Source organism: Papio anubis, chromosome 14 (assembly GCF_008728515.1).
Source record: "Papio anubis isolate 15944 chromosome 14, Panubis1.0, whole genome shotgun sequence".
NCBI lineage: Eukaryota > Metazoa > Chordata > Mammalia > Primates > Cercopithecidae > Papio > Papio anubis.
In genome coordinates this window covers 24,570,670-24,592,002 of record NC_044989.1, presented here as the reverse complement: position 1 = coordinate 24,592,002, position 21,333 = coordinate 24,570,670, and the positions used below count along the sequence as shown (strand labels likewise).

Genomic DNA, 21,333 nt, shown 5'->3' with positions numbered 1-21,333 from the left:
AAGGGAAGGGAAGGGAAGGGAGAGAGACAGAGAGGCACACAGAGAAAGTGAGGCTTAGTGAAGCCAGAGGCAGAGCATGGAATTTTAAAGCCCCAAGCAAAGGAGCACCTGAGGCTGCCAGCAGCCACCAGCAGCTAGGACAGAGGCATAGGCTGGATTCGTCCTCAGAGCCTTCAGAGGGAAACAGCCTTGCCAACACCCAACATACCCCGATTTTGGACCTCTGACCTTCAGAAGCGTGAGCGAATAACTTGTTTTAAGCCACCCAGTTTGTGGTAATTTGTTATGGCAGCCCTGGGACATGAAGGCAACCATTGAGCTGTTGCAAAAGTGGGACCTGGATTCAAACTGGGGCCTGACTTCAGAGCCCATCCCTATCCGACCTCCTTCTATCTTCTGCCTCTGTGTTTCCACCTCTTTACCCTCTCCCGTCCTCTAGGCACGCTGAGCGTGGTGTTCTCTGAACACACCATGGCACACGGCCTGTGCCTTTGTCATGCTGCCCTCGACCCAACACGCCCTCCCTCCCCCTCTGTCCACCTGGAAAACTCTTAACTTTTACATCTAGCTCCAACAACTCGTTTTCTGAAAGGTTTTCCAGAGTCTTCTCTGCTACCCAGGCACATTTAGTAGATCTTCTCCTTAGGAGGGCAGGGTCTCCACAAAAACCTGAACTTTCTAAAAATATTTGTATCTGCAGTGCTTAATAAAAGCATAATAAATATTTGATAAATGAATGAACGAATGAATGAATGACATCTGTTGCTGAACTGTGAAATAGATTGTAGATCCCTCAACCACATCATTCCCAGCCAAACGAAAAAAGTCACAGAATACAACTGAAAATGTTGAAAACAGGGGTCTCCTTGAGAGTAAGGAAGCAAGAAAAGTGGGGGTACCCTTAACAGCTAAATGTATTTCTCATTAACTGATCAAATATTGGTGTAGCTTTCTCAATGAAATGTGTTTAGCTAGTTCCCTGGTTTATAAAATCTCCTAGGAAAATGACTAGAGTTGGCTTTGTTGGGAATCAGACCTGGCCTTTGAGGGGTGCCAGAGCCAGCACTGTAGATGGCCCATCCTATAGCTCTCCCTCCCTTTATCCTTGCTGGAAGGGTCCTAATGTGTTTAGGTGTCTCTACCTCTGCTATATGGCTCAATTGTAAACCACGAATGATTGAAATTGTCCACAGTGGTACCAGTTCTATTGCCAGTGTTAGTTTGGAAGTGGGCATGTGACCCTACTCTGGCCAAAAAGGTATAAGGGAACAGGGTGTGGTGGCACATGCCTGTAGTTCCAGCTACAAAGGGTGGCTGAGGTGGGAGGATCGCTTAAGCCCAGGAGGTTGAGGCTGCAGTGAGTCAAGATCACGCCACTGCACTTCAACCTGAGTGACAGAATGAGACCCTGTCTCAAAAAAAAAAATATATATATATATCCCATATATTATATAAAAATATATATATTTATAAAAATATATAAATATTTTATATATATAATATATATGGGACATTTTTCTGAGGAGCTTCTGGTAAGGTACTCTGAAGTCCTGAAAGAGAGGCAGGGGAAGAAACTGTTCCTCCTCTGTTGAACACTGTCATGTCTGCATATGATGCTGCAGTTGTGGCAGCCACCTTGCAACCATGAGGAGTGTAAGCCTGTGATAGCAAAGCTGATACCCTCCAGGTAGCTGGGAAGAAGTGGAAAGTGCACAGACCTTAATGTCATTATTGAGCCACTAGAATAACTAACCTTAGACCTGTCCTAGCCAAAGACTGCTTGTTTTAGAGGTAATACATTTTCTTTACTGGTTAAGCCATTTTAAATTGAATTGATCAAATCTTGGTGTAACTTTCTCAATGAAATGTGTTTAACTAGTTCCCTGGTTTATAAAATCTCCTAGGAAAATGACTAGAGTTGGCTTTGTTGGGAATCAGACCTGGCCTTTGAGGGGCACCAGAGCCCCTCAGCCAAAGAAATATTTCAGTTGTCTGAAATATTTCTGGTGCAACCTGGACAGACGCCTGAAAACTCTACCATTTGCAATTTATTAAAGAAAAGTTCTGAGTGTTAAATTACAAGTTTCACCCTTGAGAGGGATACATCACCAAACTATTAACATTACAGAATTTATTCATTTATTCTTTCCTCCATCAAGCATTTATTAAGCACCTTTTCTATAACAGTCACTTGGCTATACTCTGGGATAAGAAATGATAAGAATTGATAAGAATGAAGAGTATCAATTTACAGCTAACATTTAAATCCTCCTTTATATCATTCTGCCTAAAGTTATTTAAATGCAGTTATTTTTAGTTTAAAAGCATGTTTGAATGTAGACTTGATTTAAAAAAAAAAAAAAAGGTTCCCACTTATAGCTACATTAATGCACAATTGTGAAAAAGAGGAAGGGCCTCCAGCTCTATCCATGTTAATGTGCATGACTTGTGGGGAGACTGTTAATGAGAGAAACAAGAAAATATGGACCCCCTAAAAGCCTGCCCTTGTTCTAGGAAGGTGATAAAAATGGGGGTGCAGACCAAAGCTGAGACAGGCAGGGAGAAGAGAAGCGTTGTGCTCACTGTCTCAGGATGTGAGCCCGAGGCTCCTGCTGAAAAGGCAGACAGCCCGAGAACCATCAAGCAGAGGGCGTGAATCCAGCAGAAAGGCTGACTCAATGTGAGCGCTTCCTAAAAATAGCAGAGCAGGGTTGTAAGGCTTCCTGTCCAAACAGATGTAAAACTGGCAGGTAGTGTGGGCTGGGGGTGGGGGGTTGCGAATGAAAGGAGAGTGGGGGCCGCCTTGACCAGAGACCTCAACACTGGGGTTCCAGGTGCACACTCGGCTCTGCCACTTGCTTCCCATTCAGCAGGGGGTGGCTGCACGTGGCGCCAGCAGTATCTTAGAATGGGTGACAGACAGAATTGCTAAAACCACTCTGAACCCATTTCATGGAGATGAATTTTAATGGAGTGAAAAAGACATTTTTTAAATGAAAATTAAAAAGTGTAACTTTTTTTTAAGGCCTGATTTTGCAAAAAACCTCAGCACATATTCTACTGAAAAGAACACTTTCAGAAAGGTGCCCAGCAGAGCCTGCATCCCCCATGGGACACAGCAAGATTGGAAAAGGGGTGGCAAAGCAGGTGGCTAATTTATTTTCACCACTGCCTGTGCAGTAAACAGCATCTTTTTCAAGAACACAACAGGGAAAACAATGTCAGCATGAATTATTTAATAGTTATAAAAATTACTATCTGCAAATACTCATGGATATGCTCAACCCAAAACCTGAATGTGTCTAATGTGAGTGTGAGTCAGCCTGAGATCTCATGAGACGCCTGAGACCCTTGTGGAATGAATACTAGAGAGCATTACTTAGATTCGGACCACTGTCTTCCAGGAGTGATTAGTTTGCATCTTCTCAGCGGTTTTCTCCCTCTTTTTTTTTTTTTTTTTTTATTGAGATAGAGTCTCGCTGTGTCACCCAGGCTGGAGTGCAGTGGCAAGATCTTGGCTCACTGCAACCTCCGCCTCCCAGGTTCAAGCGATTCCTCTGCCTCAGTCTCCCGAGTAGCTGGGATTACAGGCATGCGCCACCATACCCCACTAATTTTTGTATTTTGAGTAGAGACGGGATTTCGCCATGTTAGCCAGGCTGGTCTCAAACTCTTGATCTCAGGTGATCCACCCACCTGAGGTGGGAGGATCGGCCTCCCACAGTGCTGGGATTACAGGTGTGAGCTGCTGCGCCCGGCCCAGTTTTCTCTTGACAGTCTTTCTTTTCCAAACCATCTTTTATCCCAAATCAATCCTCTGAAAGAATGTAGCAGGTCAGGACATGTCATCTACTCAAAAGAATCCTCAACAACTCCTATAAAACACAAAGCCCAAATTTAGACGTTTTAGCTAGGCATCCAAGGCCTTCTGTGATCTAGCCCCTTCCTACCATTCCATATTCCCCAGGCAGGCTCCACCCCTCCAGGGAGGCCTGTGGCAACCCACTTGCCTGTGATGGGGTGAGGAGTTCAAGTCCAAAGTGAAGCATTATCCCAGGCTGTGGCCACACACCTAAGCCCCAGCCTCCAACTCAACTTTCATCCATCTGAAACTGATCTGTTGCACCCCAACTGCCTGATTTCTGGATCTACTTCCTAAGTGGTTCGGAGCAAAAGCATGAAGACACAGAATTAAAGACCCAGCCTTAACATTCAAATCATTATCACCTCCAGGTGGGGCACTCTCTGGGATCTGGTCCTGATACAGTGTTTTGAGACGGGAGAGAGGGAAGAAGGCAAGAACTGGGGAGACCTGGACACTGACAGGGGAACAAGGAGAGGGTGCCCTAAATGACCAAGGTGAGCAGAGAAACCTCAGCTTCCACAAACGTCAGCCTCACTCTGCTCTGATTTGATAAATAGAATAGCCGGAGCTTGTACTTCTGTTTCTAATTTTTTTTTTTAATTTGAGACAGAGTCTCACTCTGTCGCCCAGGCTGGAGTGCAGTGGCCGGATCTCAGCTCACTGCAAGCTCTGCCTCCCGGGTTCACGCCATTCTCCTGCCTCAGCCTCCCAAGTAGCTGGGACTACAGGCACCCGCCACCACGCCCGGCTAGTTTTTTTTTGTATTTTTTAGTAGAGACGGGGTTTCACCGTGTTAGCCAGGATGGTCTCCATCTCCTGACCTCGTGATCCCCCCGCCTCAGCCTCCCAAAGTGCTGGGATTACAGGCTTGAGCCACCGCACCCGGCCTTCTGTTTCTAATTTTAAGATATGAAAATGGATCAGCAATATGTTTTTTTGTTTGTTTGGTTTTTGTTTTTTGTTTTGAGACAGAGTCTCACTCTGTTACCCAGGCTGGAGTGCAGTGGCGCAATCTCGGCTCACTGCAAGCTCCACCTCCTGGGTTCATGCCATTCTCCTGCCCCAGCCTCCCAAGTAGCTGGGACTACAGGCACCCGCCACCATGCCTGGTTAATTTTTTTTTGTATTTTTAGTAGAGACGGGGTTTCACCGTGTTAGCCAGGATGGTCTCGATCTCCTGACTTCGTGATCCGCCCACCTTGGCCTCCCAAAGTGCTGGGATTACAGGCGTGAGCCACCGCACCCGGCTGGGTCAGCAATATGTTAATCAAGCTGACCTGAGCCCTTCCTGGCCAGGCTGCAGCCTCCACTGGGCCAGGGTTGGGTGTTGCGCTGTTGTAGATCTGTTGTCCAGGGCTCCACCTCTCTTCTCTGACTGGGCTGCTTTCCTGCCTCCCAGGGTGGAGAGGATGTCTCTGGATTTGAACAGACAAGGCCGCTAAAATAAAGGCCCTGCCTCCCCTCCAGTACTGCTAATTCCTCCTGCTTTGTCTTTCCCATGGGCCACCCCTTCTGGTCCATAGCTTAAGTTGGCCCCCATCGAAGCAGAGGAGAAGGCATGAGCCCCCCGATTCCTCTAGCAATGACCCAGGATGTTGAGCAGGCCACAGTGTCTATGCACTGGGCCCAGGAGTCAGAGATGTGGGTGTAAACATGGGCAGTACCCTTTGCCAGTTATGGAACCTTGGGCACGTTATGAATCTAATCTCAGTGTTTTCATCTGTAAAATGGATATGGCAATTGTACTTACCTCATATGACTGGTGTACAGATTATATGAGAGAATAAGTAGGCTGGGGCCTAACCAAGGAAAAGCCTGGATGCTAAAGAATTGGGAAGTCAAACAGTCTGAACTGTGTTTCTGGGAGACAATTCCAGTGGCAGCAGAAAGGGGATTTGGAAAAGTCTTAGAAAGAATCCATGAACCTCAGGCATCCATTCAGCTGAACTTGGGAGGGGTGAGGGTGGCAAGGAACCACAGGTGGGAGTTCTTTCTACAGCATTCTCTTGCATTAAAAGATTTTTAGGGTGGCCGGGCGTGGTGGCTCACGCCTGTAATCCCAACATTTTGGGAGGCCGAGGCGGGTGGATCACCTGAGGTCAGGAGTTTGAGACCAGCCTGGCCAACGCGATGAAACCCCATCTCTACTAAAAATACAAAAATTAGCCAGGCGTGGTGGCGCATGCCTGTAGTGCCAGCTACTGGGGAGGCTGAGGCAGGAGAATCATTTGAACTCAGGAGATGGAGCTTGCACTGAGCGGAGATGCTGCCTTTGCACTCCAGCCTGGGCGACAAGAGTGAGACATCTCAAAAAGTAAAAATGTGTAGGGTCTCTTCTCAAAAATCACCCTTTCACAGACCTTTGAGATGATTTCCTCTCCTCTGATTTAACATGGCAAAGGCTCGTTTATTTCAGCATGGAGATTAGAAACATTAGAGAAAGTTGTAATGGGAGGAATTAAGATGAGTCCTTCCTCTAATCAGTACTACAGGGATCTATATCACATTAGGAGCCTGCTGTGATAGGCAGAATCATGTCCACGCAAAATGTCACCACCCTAACCCCCAGAAACTGTGACTATGATGCCTTACATGGCAAAAGTGACTTTGCAAATGTGATTAAGTGAAGGACCTCGAGATGGAGAGATTTCCTGGAATATCCCGGTGAGCCGGATCTAATCACAGGCGTCTTTAAGATCGGAGAACCTGTGCCAGCTCCCCAGGCTGTCTTAGCCTTGCTCTTCTGGGTGCTGGTGACTTTCCACCCATGAGAAAGACCGTGGGGCAGGGCCCTTCATCTCCTCCCAGCCTGAGCCTTTTCTAGTCACTCCCATTGTTCTGAAAGCTTCCTGCTCTCTCCTATCCCCCGCAGGCCGCGGGAGGCTTGTTAGCACACATTTCTATGGTGCCTCCTCCCGGAGGGGCAGGGCTCGGGCGCTTTTGGAAACGTGACGTCCCGCAGAGGCCTCGGAATTACTCAGCATTCACACGCCGTTTCACGCTCCGTGGGCACGTGTCCTTCTCTCCCCAAATTTAACCCCTCTGGGCCTCAATGTCTCCACCTGGGCTGGAGCAGAATGGTGTTTGGAGTCTCAACTGCCAGCAGGGAGCTGTGACTCTCCAGGATTCGCTCTGAGTCCCTGAGGCACCCTTGGCTACAGAGAAGCAGTGACAACCAAAGGAAGCTTCCTGAGCCTTCCTTGTACGGCCGGACTTCTGGGTGGCCAGAGCCTGGGCCTCCTTCCGCCGCTTCCTAGTTGGGGCCAGAGCAAGTTACCTCATATCTCTGCGCTCCCGCTTCCCCACCTGCAAAACAGGGACGCCAGGGGTCTCTACCTGGGAAACCAAAGAGAAGAAGGTAGCGCGCAGTGCCTGGAGGGCGGGGCGCAGGAAGGGGAGCTGCTGCCGCTGTCTGGGGATCGGGCCCATGGGTGTCACTGGCACTGTGGCTTGTGTGCCATTGACATTATTTCCATGACATATTGTGGAATAGTCACTCTGTTTCAACGACTGGGCAGGAGGAACCAGGGATCCTGGTCCTTGCTCCCGAGGAGACGCTCACACCTGCGGAGGGGCACAGACCACGCCCAGCCCCAGCAACGCTGGTGTCTGGAGTCTTCACTGCGCATCCTCAGCCCGCTTCCCTCTGCCCGCGCCAGGGGCCTAGAAACAGCACCCGAGGGCAGCCAGCAGGGCCCACGTCCTGTGCAGATGGCACCGAGCGAGGAGAGGGGAGGAAGAGGTGAGGTGGGCACCCACCAGGACGGATGAGGCAACCGCCAGGCACATGCATGCACACTCACACATGCACGTGAAGGTTCGTTCTCACACACAATTATACACACAAACGTGAAGGTACATTCTCACACACTCACAATCACACTCACATACCCACTCACACACACAAACATGAAGGTACGTTCTCACAATCACACACCCACTCGGAATCACAAACGCAAAGGTGTGTTCTTACACACTCACAATCATACCCACTCACATTCACACACAAACTTGAAGGTACGTCTCACACACAATCATGCTCAAACACCCACTCGCACACACAAACATGAAGGTACATTCTTACACCCAATCACACACACCCATTCACACAAACGTAAAGTACATTCTCACACAATCACCCACCCACTCACACAAACGTGAAGGTATATTTCCACACACAATCACACTAACACACCCACACACAGAAACATGAAGGTACGTTCTCTCACACACACACCCACTTATACTCACACAAACATGAAGGTGCATTCTCTCACACATACACAATCACACACAAACGTGAAGTACGTTCTGACATAATCATGCTCATACACCCACTCGCACACACAAACACGAAGGTACATTGTCACAAGCACACGATCACACACACCCACTCACACAAACATGAAGCTACATTCTCACACACACTCGCACTCACACACAAATGCGAATGCATTTTCACATGCACATTTACACACCCACACACAAACACGAACATACATTGTCACACACGCACTCACAAACATGAAGGTATAATTCTCACACACACACAGGCCAACGTGAACGTACATTCGCAGACATGCACACTCACACATCCACTCATGCACACATATGTGAAGGAACGTTCTCACACACACACCCCACTCTCACACACATTCCTCACACCCCTCCTCACATTCACAGTCCTGCACACACGCTCTCACACCCAGCCACAGTGTCCAAGGAGTGACCCTGTGAGAGTCAGGGAGACTCCAACACGGGGCAGAAGAAGGGAGAGACCAGCAACAGAGACAAAGAAGTGAGAACACAGGGACAGACTGGCCGGTGCTGTCGATGCTGTGAGAGGAAGACTGCGCTGGAGTCGAGGGGCCCCAGATGCAGTCATGGAGAGGACTAGGGCGGGCAGCCAGCCCAGCCGTGCAGGCCACGCTGGGGCAGAAGTGCTCAGGGCTGCCCAGCTGTCTGCTGTGAGATCCTGGTAACTCCAGTTGACTTATTCCATTGAGAGCTGCGCACCATGTTGGTACCCATGAATCCCCTCCTTCCTGACAAGGATCCTGACTAGGGGTTAGTGCTGTCACTGCACCACAGAGACACAGGCTTGGGGGGCTCAGTAATTGGTCCGAGGTCCTCAGCTCTCATCAAGACCATGCTCAAAGCCGAGCTGATTCCAGAGAGCCAGCTTTCCCTAGGGTACCATACGCCTCTCCTCCAGGTCACAGGATCCAAGCTGCTGAGCCTCTGAGCCAGCAGGAATGGACGAGGGGTGTGGGCCCTGCGCAGGATGCTTGAGTATCACATGCCACATTCCCCCGGTCCCCCTCTCTACTCCCGTTACTGCTGCAGGCACACCCCAGCAGCACCTTGCCAGGTATCTGCACTGAGGATCCATTTCCTTCCCAGGCGCTCACCACTTAGCCTCCTTTGCACAAACCTGGAAGAGCCAGGGAGAGAACACCCTGACTGGCGACCCTTAACCAACAGGGAAGGATGGCAGGAGGACGAATACCCACCTCTGCCAGCCCTTCAGTGGAAAGCTCTGAGGTGCCTTCTGCAAGGCTCGTAAGACAGTCCCAGCAGGATCAAGGCCCCCTCCCACACCAGTGGCCAACTCCGTAACAAACCCTCATATTTACCGGCTTTCCTGCCTTCTCTGTTTTGAACTTCCCAGGCTCCTGTTCTGTTTCCCTGGAATCACTACCCCAGTTAAACCACCTGCATGCAGGCCTTGTCTCAGGTTCTGCTTTCAGGCCCCAAACAGGGCTCTCCTGGTGCCCAGCACCAGGGCAACTAATGATCTTCTCTCTCCCACTTCTGTTTTCCCCCAGGACACAGAGTTCTGCTCTGATCTATTGTTTGCTGGATTCAAGAGCCACCGCATTTCCCGGGGGTGGGAGGGGGAACCATTCTTGTTTATCCAATAACAATTAATTCTCAGCCATCATCTCTAGTCTTGAACCACACAAACAAAAAGGTACCTTCAGCAAAGAGGTATCCCATTCAGGCAGATGCTGGGTTGAGGTTGAGGGGTCAGGATGCCCTCCAAGCTTTGACCTAAGTCCATGATTCTGTCTTCCTTTTAGGACAAACTGCAGGGGCAAGTCACCCGTGCAGCCATTTGAGGTCCTGAGTTGTGTGTATTTAGATTTCCTGTATCATTTGATTATAAAAGCGACGCATGCCAGTTGTCCAGGTTACATCAATACAAAATGTATAGCATGGAAAATAAAAACACCTCCCCCATAATCCCACCCTTTTCACTCGAGGGTGGGTATTTTTCATTGCCCTGGGACCAGGACATTCCCAGCATCAGGGAATGAGGCCAGTTGGTCCCTTCAGGGACAGCCAGTGCCGTTACAAAGTACCGTTTCTTCTTAGGGAGACTTCCATTCATTCAATGAGTATTTTTTTTGAGTATCTACTAGGTGCCAGGTACCGGGCAAGCCACTGTGAGTGAGATGGATGAGGCCCTCGTGGCATTTTCCCTGATCTCCTCTGTGACAGGATGTCGAGCAGCTCTCTTGCCCGGCAATATTCACCCAGATGCTTCTGGCTCCCCAGGAGTCCTTGCAAGGGGCTACTGCTGTCCCACTGTGCTTCCCACATCCACAGGGAAGGGCTGTGCCAGAACCCAGGATGCAGAGCAGGGATGGGACTGTGCTGTGCTCTTCCTGTGGCTGGGCTTTTGTGGGGAGGCTCCAGCCACCCCGGGGGGCCTGCCTTTCAGGCCCATCAGATCCTTCCCTCTTGCCCTGAAAGGCCCTGTCTCTGATCATCTCAGCCAGAAGTCACCCCCAACTATAACCTGTGTACACCTGAGGGTCTGCCTCATGGGTGAACATGGTGCCTTGGCAGAACTGGCAGGCTCCTCTGGTTTCCCCAGTGCCCGCTGAGCAGGGACCCACAGCAGAGAGATAGGGATGGTGGAAGGACAGGGAGTGGGACTGTGAAGCCAGCAGGCAGGGTATGGAGAGGCAGGAAATCAATTTGTTGTTGTTTTTATATGAGGTTGCCTCTGTGTGGAACTCTCTCTGTTCATGGGGTGGCTGGGGAGAGGAGGCTGGGGCATGAGTGGTGGCAGAGGGCCCTCTCAGCTCAGGAGCTGGGCATGGCTTTGCGGGCAGGGTGCTCCACTGAGAACCATAGGGCTGGCATGTGTGCCAAGAAAAGGGAAGGGGCCCAAAGAGGGTGCAACACAGTGTCTCTTGTGCCAAAGCAGGACCAGGCACGATATTTATCAGCCTTTTAAAAAACATTAGCACAGCTCTCCCCCTACCCCCACTGTTTTTTGAGATAGGGTCTCACTCTGTTGCCCAGGCCGGAGTGCAGTGGTACGATCTTGGCTCACTGCAACCTCTGCCTCCTAGGGTCAGGCGATTCTCTCACCTCAGCCTCCTGAGTAGCTGGGACTTCAGGCACCCGCCACCACGGTTGGCTAATTTTTGTATTTTTTGGTAGAGACAGGGTTTTGCCATGTTGGCCAGGCTGGTCTCAAACTCCTGACCTCAAGATCCACCTGCCTCGGCCTCCCAAAGGCTGGGATTACAGGTGTGAGCCACTGCTCCATGCCGTACATTACATCTCCCTTCGTAAAACATAAAAGTCATGTCCTCTTTAACATCATGTGACATTTCAAAATAAATGTTTAAACCTCCAGCAAAGGCTGGGTGCGGTGGCTCACGCCTGTAATCCCAGCACTTTGGGAGGCGGAGGCGGGCGGATCACGAGGTCTGGAGATCCAGACCATCCTGGCTAACACGGTGAAACCCCGTTTCTACAAAAATTGAGCTGGGTGTGGTGGCGCGTGACTGTAGTCCCAGCTGCTAGGGAGGCTGAGGCAGGAGAATGGCGTGAACCCAGGAGGCAGAGCTTGCAGTGAGCTGAAATCGCACCACTGCACTCCAGCCTAGGCGACAGAGTGACACTCCGTCTCAAAAACAAAAAACAAAACAAAACAAAAACCCTCCAGCAAAGGCCAGGCATGGTGGCTCACACCTGTATTCCCAGCACTTTGGGAGGCTAAGGCGGGTAGATCATTTGAGGTCAGGAGTTCGAGACCAACCTGGCCAACATGGTGAAACTAATGTTTCTCTACTAAAAATACAAAATTTAGACAGGCATGGTGGCGGGTGCCTGTAATCCCAGCCACTTGGGAGGCTGAGGCAGGAGAATTGCTTGAACCCAGGAGGTGGAGGTTGCAGTGAGCTGAGATTGCCACTGCACTCCAGCCTGGGCGACAGAGTGAGACTCTGTCTCATAAATAAATAAATAAATGCCTTCCTTTTTAAAAACCAAAAACCAAAAACAAAAAACCACAAATAACTCTCTCCAAAAAAAAAATCCCCCCGAAAACCCAAAAACCTCCAGCAAATTAAAACAGTGGGGCAGCCCAGCGCAGTGGCTCATCTGCTCTTTGGGAGGCCAAGGTGGGCAGATCACTTGAGGTCAGGAGTTCAAGACCAACCTAGCCAACATAGTGAAACCCCATCTACTAAAACTACAAAAATTACCCTGGGCTTGGTGGTGTGCGCCTATAATCCCAGGTACTCGGGAGGCTGAGGCAGGAGAATCGCGTGAACCCGGGTGGCGGAGGTTGCAGTGAGCGGAGATCACGACACTGCACTCCAGCCTGGGTGACAGAGACTCCTTCTGGAAAAAATAAAAAATAGAAATAAAATAAAACAAATGGGGCAAAGTTTTGCTTTATTTAAATTACCATCCTCCTATATCTGATGTTAGGTCCCCTACCTTTGGAATCAAAGCCCTGAGAAGTTTGGGGCTGAAGTTGGCGCCTTTTCAGACAGAGTGTGAGGGAATGGTAGAAACAGCCAGTGGCAGGATCGATTCTCTAATGGATCCATTCCCTGAGGGATGCAAGGTGATGCCTGAGGTTCTGGAAGGGGTGCCCGCGGGTAACTCTCAGGTGTATGGGGAGGCAGCTCCACCCAGGGTCTGGATAGACGAGTTTCTCTCCCCTCTGTTCATTCCTTCAGCTCTCCCCAGGGGAGATGACCCCCTATTGCTGCTGGCTGTCCTCAGCACCCACCTCCCCACACGTGCTTTTGTCCCAAAACATTCTCTCTCCTCTTCCTTTATTTAAATTCTCAAAGCCTGTAGTTGATCTTAGCGCGGTGTTCTGTCAAATGCAAGGAAAATACTTTATGCTGTGGTGTAAGAGACTTATAGGTTTAACTATTCAAAGGAGCATTTGCATCTTTAAGGGAGAGTTTGTGAACTCAAACACATCTCAAACGGGTAGGATGTGCACGGGATATCTCTTCGAAGCAGGGTCTCAGGAACTCTTCCAGTTCCACGTGTGGTGCCCACCGGGCCACCGCCACCCGCCTCCTCCGAGCAGGACAGGGCTCCGTCGCCGGGCCCCACTGTGGAAAGCTCAGGCCCGGCGCTCCGAAGTCTGGGCTCCCGGGGTGGGCGGGGATACTTAGGCCCCACGCACCCTGCAGTGGAGCGGTCCCCAAACCTGAGCCCCGGCCTCTGCCGGTCCGGAAGGAAGCCGTGGCGGAGGAGGGGGCGGCGGCAGGGTGTCCCTAGCGCGCCTCACCTGCGGGCGGGCGCGTCTCGGTCTTCCATCCTCCTAGACCGGGCCTGCTCGCGGGAAGGCGTGGATTCGCCCCAGCCCTCCCGCCCGCCGCCCACGCCCGCGCTTCCACGCAGCCGTCTCCCCAGCCTGCCGCCCCCGCCGGATCGGGGGCTGCCCGGGCCCCTCCAGCTCTCGCCCGCGCGGATCCCGGGACCGCCGCCCGGCACCTCCCCCGCCGCCCCACTCCGGGACGCGCCGCCGAGAGGGCGGTGACTGGGGCGAGGGAGGGGCCGCCCCGCCCGCCTCCCGCCTCCCGGGGCCTGGAGCGCGCGTGGCCCGGGAGCCGCCGGCGCCGCGCGGGGAATAGCTGTGCAGCACGCCGAGCCCGGACTCGGCTGGCTCGGCTCGGCGCCGGCGGGCGAGAGGATGCTGGCGGGCTTCCCCGTGTTCGGCCCGCGCTCCCGCCGGGGAGGGCCCCGCGCGCGCCCCTAGCCGCCGCCGCCGCCGCTGCCGCCGCGGGTGTAGGGGAGGGGTCCGGAGAGCCGCGCTCGCCGCCGCCCGCGCCTGCCGGCCCCCGCACGGCCCCTGCACGGCCCCGGCCCCCGAGCCTTAGCCCTAGGGCGGGCGCGCTGGGCCGGCGCCCCGGGATCTCCCAGCCCTAGTCGCCGCCGCCTCCTTCCCGCTGCGGCCGGGCGCCCGCGGATGCTGAGGGGCAGCCCTGCGCCTCTCCCGGTCGGATCCCGGGCCTGACGGCGAGAGATCGCGCTCGGGCCGGCCGGGCCCCGAGGCACTGGCGGGGCGGCGCGGCTCTGCGGAGAGCAGCCCTCGGGCGCGCCGAGCCCTCCCGCCCCAGCCCTCGCGGGGACCGTCCCGGAGCACGCGGTGGCCGAGTTCCCGCACAGGTAAACGCAGGGGCAGGGCCAGGCTTCCGGGGGGAAGACAGCGCCCTGAGCGTGGGAAGGGGGACGGATCGGAGCCCGAGTCTCCAAGGGCTTGGTGGAAAAAGGAAGTAAACAGAAGGAAGGCTCAGGAATCCCCAGGATGGTCCTAGTTTCTTTCCGGCACATTTTATTTCCAGCTTCTAAGGACTGGGCCTGGAGGGAATTTAGGTGAGGAAGTCAGGGACTGAGAAAGAAGAGATGACAGAGAGAAACCGGGTGCCAGGGATGGAGAGGCGGCTAGGCCCTTCCACAAGCCAGGGACAGGAAATCGAGTGTCTGGCGTGGACAGGACTAAGTGTGCGTGCGGTGGGCGGTGGTGTGAGCGGGGGTGGCAGGGAAGGCCCTGGATTGGGAGGCTCTTGCAGCAGAGATCCTTTTATGAGGGTTGGGGCGGGTCATGGGGAAACCACAAGGTAGGAGGGAAGAGGTGCTTCTACTCAGCAATGCCCTTTTCAGTTCTAGCTGATCAGTGCTCCCTGTGCCCTGGAAACCCGCTCTGCGTTCCTGCTGGAGGTGGCCACCCCTCCGCCCCAGCCAAGAAGAGGCCCTCCCCAGGTCTCAGCGAGCCCTGAGAGGTAGCCCAGTCCAGAGCTCTTCCTCTGATCCCGGTCCACTTCTCTAGGGCCAGTAGCAGACACCAGCCAGGATGCCGAGGAACCAGGGCTTCTCTGAGCCCGAGTACTCGGCCGAGTACTCAGCCGAGTACTCCGTCAGCCTGCCCTCCGACCCTGACCGCGGGGTGGGCCGGACCCATGAAATCTCGGTCCGGAACTCGGGCTCCTGCCTGTGCCTGCCTCGCTTCATGCGGCTGACCTTCGTGCCGGAGTCCTTGGAGAACCTCTACCAGACCTACTTCAAAAGGCAGCGCCACGAGACCCTGCTGGTGCTGGTGGTCTTTGCTGCCCTCTTTGACTGCTACGTGGTGGTCATGTGTGCTGTGGTCTTCTCCAGCGACAAGCTGGCTCCCCTCGCCGTGGCTGGAATTGGACTGCTGTTGGACATCATCCTCTTCGTGCTCTGCAAAAAGGGGCTGCTCCCGGACCGGGCCACCCGCAGAGTGGTGCCCTACCTGCTGTGGCTGCTCATAACTGCCCAGATCTTCTCCTACCTGGGCCTGAACTTCGCGCGTGCCCACGCGGCCAGTGACACCGTGGGCTGGCAGGTCTTCTTCGTCTTCTCCTTCTTCATCACGCTGCCCCTCAGCCTCAGCCCCATCGTGATCATCTCCGTGGTCTCCTGTGTGGTGCACACCTTGGTCCTGGGGGTCACTGTGGCCCAGCAGCAGCAGGAGGAGCTGAAGGGGATGCAGCTGCTGCGCGAGGTGAGTCCTGCCCACTGTCCCCCTGTGGCGTCCTCTCCAGCAGCTCTCACCAACGTGGCACTTGTTGGAGTTGATGTTTGCTTTGCCTTTGAGTCAAAATGTGTTCTGGGGGCCTCCAGGGCTCTAACCTCTCTCCCTAGTCCCTGCCTTTGCACCCCCGTACCATTGCCCGGAGTCTGCCTGTGCTTGGCCCCAGGGAAAGGAGGATGTCAGGGCACTGGGCCTCAGGGCCGCTCTTCACCTGTGCCCAGCCTAAGCGTGTGACAGGAAGGTCCACCCAGGGCTGGTCTTGAGGCAGCATTGTCCTGGCCATTCCCTGTCAGTGACCCTGGTGAGGAGGACTTCCCGTGGGAAGAGGGCTCCTCGATTCCCATCTCTCCCCCAACACTGACTAGCTGTGTGGACTCAGTGCCCCTTTGTCAAATGGGGATAACATCTGCCCTGCCTGCATGACACTTTTGTTGTCAGGCTCGCAGGAGATTTGGGGGAAAGCACGTTAGGATACGTGGAGGGCTGCACAGAGGGAAGACGCAGTTGTCCTATTTCCTGCCTCCAGGCAGCTCGGGCTGCCTGGGGAGTTCTATGAAGTAGAGAATGTCAGTCTCCCCACTGAAGGTGTGGTGTGGGCATGCAAATAGGGGCAGTCATGCCGGCCACTGTGACGTAGGATCTGCTGGTCCTGGAGCGTGTGTTCTACTGGAAGGGGTGGAATTTCGGCCTCAGTTTAACTATTATTTATAGTATTGGGGTGGAATTTCGGCCTCAGCTTAACTATTATAGTGTTGTGTTCCCACCAAGTGCTGGGCCCTCAGGGGCTGCAGAGGCCGGGGGACCTGAGGGACAGTAGGCAGTGTGTGTCCCTGGGGAGCCAGCAAGCCGGTGACCAGAGGCGGAGATATCTGCATCTGGTTTGATGCCCAGCCTGCCAGCCTTGTGCCAATGATGGTCAAGAGAGGCTCCCCCACTTCCTGCCCCTGCAGTGCTCTGTCTGGTAGAGACGTCTTAACTCCCACGCCAGCTCTGTTCTGTGGTTAGCGGGGCTGGGGTAGAGTCAGCTCTGAAGCGGTGACCTTCTGGGTATCAGGAGAGGCAGGGCGTGTCCAGAATCCTTGCTGACTGATGTGTCTCTAGCAGCCATGGAGGTCAGTGCCTGGGCCCTGAGACCAGGTGCTGTGGGCAGGCCCAGGGTGAACGGACAGAATCTTCCACTCCTCTGCTAATTTCTCCAGTCATGCCTCAGCCTGCTGATTTGATCTAGAAATGGGCAGAGGATGTTAACATAGGCAGGGGCCTGGCAGGGCATCTAGTCCAGACTCGCCATTTTACAGAGGAGGAAACAGAGATAGGTGATAACTGGTTCACTGTCACCCAGCACTTTGGTGGCAGAAACAGGACGGGAGCCCAGGCATTGACTCCCAGCCCAGGGCTCATTTGTGTGTGTTCCATGGAGCACCGAGAGCTGCCTGAGAGCAGGAGCTTTGCTTCCCATCCCACCTCCTGGGGACAGTGGCTGTGTGCTGCCCTGCCGTCCCCACCCCAAATCTCTGTAGAGGGGGCTATGAGTTTCTGGTCATCAACTAGGTGGAAACACCAGTCTTGTCTCTTCGGGCCATGCATTAGCCAGTTCCAGGTTCTTTTTTTTTTTGTTTGAGACACAGTCTCGCTCTGTCGCCAGGCTGGAGTGCAATGGCGCAATCTCAGCTCACTGCAACCTCTGCCTCCCGGGTTCAAGGTATTCTGCCTCAGCCTCCCGAGTAGCTGAGATTACAGGCATGCGCCTCCACGCCTGGCTAATTTTTGTATTTTTAGTAGAGATGTGGTTTCACCATGTTGGCCAGGATAGTCTCGATCTCTTGACCTCATGATCCGCCCGCCTCAGCCTCCCAAAGTGCTGGGATTACAGACGTGAGCCACTGTGCCAGGGCGTCCCAGGTTCTTTTTAAGCTTAAGGTCTGAGGTCTGGGGATGACTGGTCTCTCTAGCTCCATCTCCTTAGGTGGACAAGGAGCTTATTTTGAGGCTCCTGGAGCTTCCAGGGAAAAGGACTGCAAAGACGTGGCCACAGGGCTGGGCCGGGGCCTGGGTGCCCCACCATGTGGCTGCTTGGAGATCACTTCTAAACTCATGATGGTTTTCCTTTGGGTAGTGCTAAGACATAAAACCCTAAAACTTAGAAAACAGAAAAAAAAAAAAAAGATAGAAATCAAGAGTAAAAATATTAGCATCCCAGAGGAGCCCGACCTTGGCATGGAAGCAGTGCCTGGGAGGCAGCTTTGGGAGCAGAGCAGGAGGGGCAGAGGGCTCTCAAGGTCCGATTGGGAGCCTGAGATCGAAGGGGAAGGCCCCAGCTTACAGTGGGCTGTGTTCCAGAAGCTTCTGAGTCACTGGTTGAGACTAATGTGACTTTTTTAAAAGGTGCCTGGGTTCCCAGGCCCACCCACCAGAGTCTTCCTCAACTCACAGCATCCCAGCATTTGGCCTCTGAAGACGATGGAAACAGGGCTGGGCATGGTGGCTCATGCCTGTAATCCCAGAACTTTGGGAGACTGAAGCAGGCGGATCACCTGAGGTCAGGAGTTCAAGACTAGCCTGGCCAACATGGCGAAACCCCGTCTCTACTAAAAATACAAAAATTAGCCAGGAGTGATGGGGCGCGCTTGTAATCCCAGCTACACAGGAGACTGAGGCAGGAGAATCACTTGAACCCAGGAGGTGGAGCTTGCAGTGAGCCGAGCTCACACCACTGTACTCCAACCTGGGCGACAGAGCAAGACTCCGTCAAACAACAACAACAACAACAACAACAAACAAGGGCTGCAGCAGCCTGCGTTGCTGTGGGGAGGGATACCTGGGACAGCGGTCTCCCTGAGCCGTGGAGTGAGGCGTCATTCACCTCCCCTGCTGCTGTTGCCTCCTGGGATGTGGGCCCCATCAAGGATGGGGGGCAGGGGCTGGAGGATAGGATGCAAGGACCAGGGGGCTAGGCCCCTCCTAGTCAGGGTAGGTCCCAGAACTTTCTCCAGACCCCAGACCCCAGGCACTGCCTTTCTCCTGCCCATGTGCTTCCCCTTGTCTTTCTCTCTCCCATCCCCTGTTGGCTCTGGCTGGCGACTCCCTCCAGGGTCGGTGGGGGATGAACGCAGTTTCCCAGTTTGAAGTAGACGCCTGGATTTCTGGGGGCTTGCAAGTTTTGTGATTTTGTTGCTGCTGTCACTGGCAGCATGAAGCTTTGCCAATGTCAAAAGTCTTCTTCCTCTGCAGCCCTTATCCCTCCATGCCCATGCGCGGCTCTGTGGGGAAGAACGGAAGGTACACATGGGCTGCGGCAGCCTGAGTGGTCGGAGGCCAGCCAGACAGCCTGTCCTGGGCTCCTCTCAGGAGGCCGGTGGGTGGGGTTCTGACAGGAAGAGCAGGTGATCAGAGAGTGTGGGATGGGGTGGGGCTGGGGCCCCACCAGTGAGTTAATAAATGAATATTGCTGAGCTGCATGGGCCTTGCAGCCTGCAAGGTCAGGGGATAAGGAGGGTGAGGCCATCTGACACTCAGGCTGTGCTGGGGTGGAGAGGATGTTCTGGGAGCCACCTTGGATGGGCAGAGACCTGATCAGTGGTTCTCACGACCCATCCTCTAGCCCCTGCCTGTCCCCCATTCTTTTTTTTTTTTTTTTTTTTGAGACGGAGTTTCGTTTTTGTTGCCCAGGCTGGAGTGCAATGTTGTGGTCTTGGCTCACTGCAACCTCTTCCTCCCGGGTTCAAGTGATTCTCCTGCCTCAGCCTCCCAAGTAGCTGGGATTACAGGCAGCCGCCACCATGCCTGGCTATTTTTTTTTTGTATTTTTAGTAGAGACGGGGTTTCATCATGTTGGCCAGGCTGTTCTGGAACTCCTGACCTCAGGTAATCTGCCTGCCTTGGCCTCCCAAAATGCTGGGATTATAGGCGTGAGCCACTGTCCAGAGGAGGAAACAGAGGACAAAACAGAGATGGGTGATAACTGGTTCACTGTCACCCAGCACTTGGTGGTGGAAATAGGACGGGAGCCCAGGCATTGACTCCCAGCCCAGGGCTCATTTGTGTGTGTTCCATGGAGCACCGAGACCTACTCCATGGCTCCCCCATCCCAGGAGGCAGCACAGGCCCAGAGCAGCCGGAAGGGAGGGCAGATGGATCAGGAGGAGCTGAAGCTGGCAGTGTTTGCCCATTTCGCTCTCCTGGCCTGGGTCCTGCCCCAGGACCTGTTACAGAATAATTTGCCCTTTACTGCTCTAAACTGCCCCTGAGCTGGGTGAGGAGGAAGGAGGGGGCTGGGCTTAGGACCAGTATCTGCAGGACCAGCAGCCAATGGGTGCGGACAATGGGGAAGGCAGCCAGGATGGTTGGGGGTGGTTGGGGGGCGTGCCTTTAGCATGTGGCAAAGTAGGGACTAGGAACTGCTGACAAATATTTTGTACCCTTACTTCAGAGCAGAAAGGCTATTTGGGAGCAAAATTCTCTCATGGAATGAAGAGCCTGTGAAGACCTTTTTCCACCAAGTAAAACATGAGGAAGCTGTGGATGTGCAGTTTCTTTCACACCTGCAAATGACACAGCAATCATTCACCCAGGGAAGGAACATTGGCTCTGAGGGGCTGGAGGGAGCTGCCATAGGGAGAGTGGGAGGAAGCTGAGGCTTCCAGAGACACCCTGTCTGCAGACAGCAGGTAGCTGTTGCATGCACCTCACCTGTTTCATCCTGGATGTTACTGGCTCCATTTCACAGATGAGGGGACTGAGGCTCAGTGAGGTTGAGAGGAGGTAGTGGGGCTGGATTACAGGGGAGGGGTCACCGGTGGGTAAGAAAGGTGGAATGGGGGACTTCTCTTTCTCTGGAACCCAGACATCTGGGCCTCCTCCTCCTTTTCTGGCTGCCCTCAAATGTAATTTTGCTAAGCAACATGACTGAACAGTGTCAAGAGATGGCAGTCCCTAAGGTATAACAGGAGGCACCCCCTTCTCCCCATGGGAATTGGATGCAAAGAGGGGAGAAGCCCATGACAATGTTCCCTGTGGGCATGTGGCCAAGAGTACGTGAGAAAGGCAGGGGGCTGAATTGAAACAGGAGCTGGTATGGGGTGTGGTGGGCAGGAAGCAGCAGGCCTGGGGGCTTTCAGCCTTCTGGAAGCAGGCTGCGGGGAGAGGCGTGCAGGACACAGGGCAAGAGGAGGCAAACTCAAGCCAGTCCTGGCTCTTTGGCCCTGGGTTCCTCTGCGACCAGGGGCGGGAAAGAAGTCGTCATCCCTCCATGGGGAGTATGCAAATGGGCATCAGCGGAGGGTCCAGGGAACGGAACAATGACGACCTGCATAGAAGGGGACTGCAGGGCCATCAGATCCAACTGCATGTGAGGAGGAATAATCAGTCATTGAACATGTAAACAACTTTGCAGAAAATCACCCCTCCATCCTTTCCCCGTCGCAGCTTTCTGTGGCCTTTTCTGATCCCCATCTGTGTGTAAACAGAGCTTTCCCAGTTTGTCATCATCGTGCATATGCAATTTAGGCCCCACCTTTCACCCGCATTATTTCCCTGACATTTTGCTGTGAACATTGGACTCCTCGTGTTTATTATTTTAAATCAGCGCTTTATAGTCAGCGGGTATTTCTAGAGAGGAAACGGAAGCCCAGGGCTG

The 21,333-nt window shown here is 53.5% G+C and overlaps 1 protein-coding gene across 6 annotated transcripts in view; it reads left to right on the top strand.

Moving 5' to 3' along the window:
- The first annotated feature begins 13,729 nt into the window (after positions 1-13,729).
- ADCY3 (adenylate cyclase 3) overlaps positions 13,730-21,333 on the top strand; it is a 106,191-nt gene continuing 98,587 nt past the window's right edge. For 5 of the 6 annotated variants that reach the window (XM_009183792.4, XM_009183794.4, XM_009183791.4 and 2 more), the window contains exons 1-2: positions 13,936-14,308; positions 14,804-15,668. In XM_009183792.4, the coding sequence (XP_009182056.1) occupies positions 14,994-15,668 (675 nt within the window). In that variant the 5' untranslated portion in view covers positions 13,936-14,308; positions 14,804-14,993. Of the gene's footprint in view, positions 14,309-14,803; positions 15,669-21,333 lie in introns of all 6 variants that reach the window. The other variant, XM_009183793.3, reaches the window with a different exon arrangement.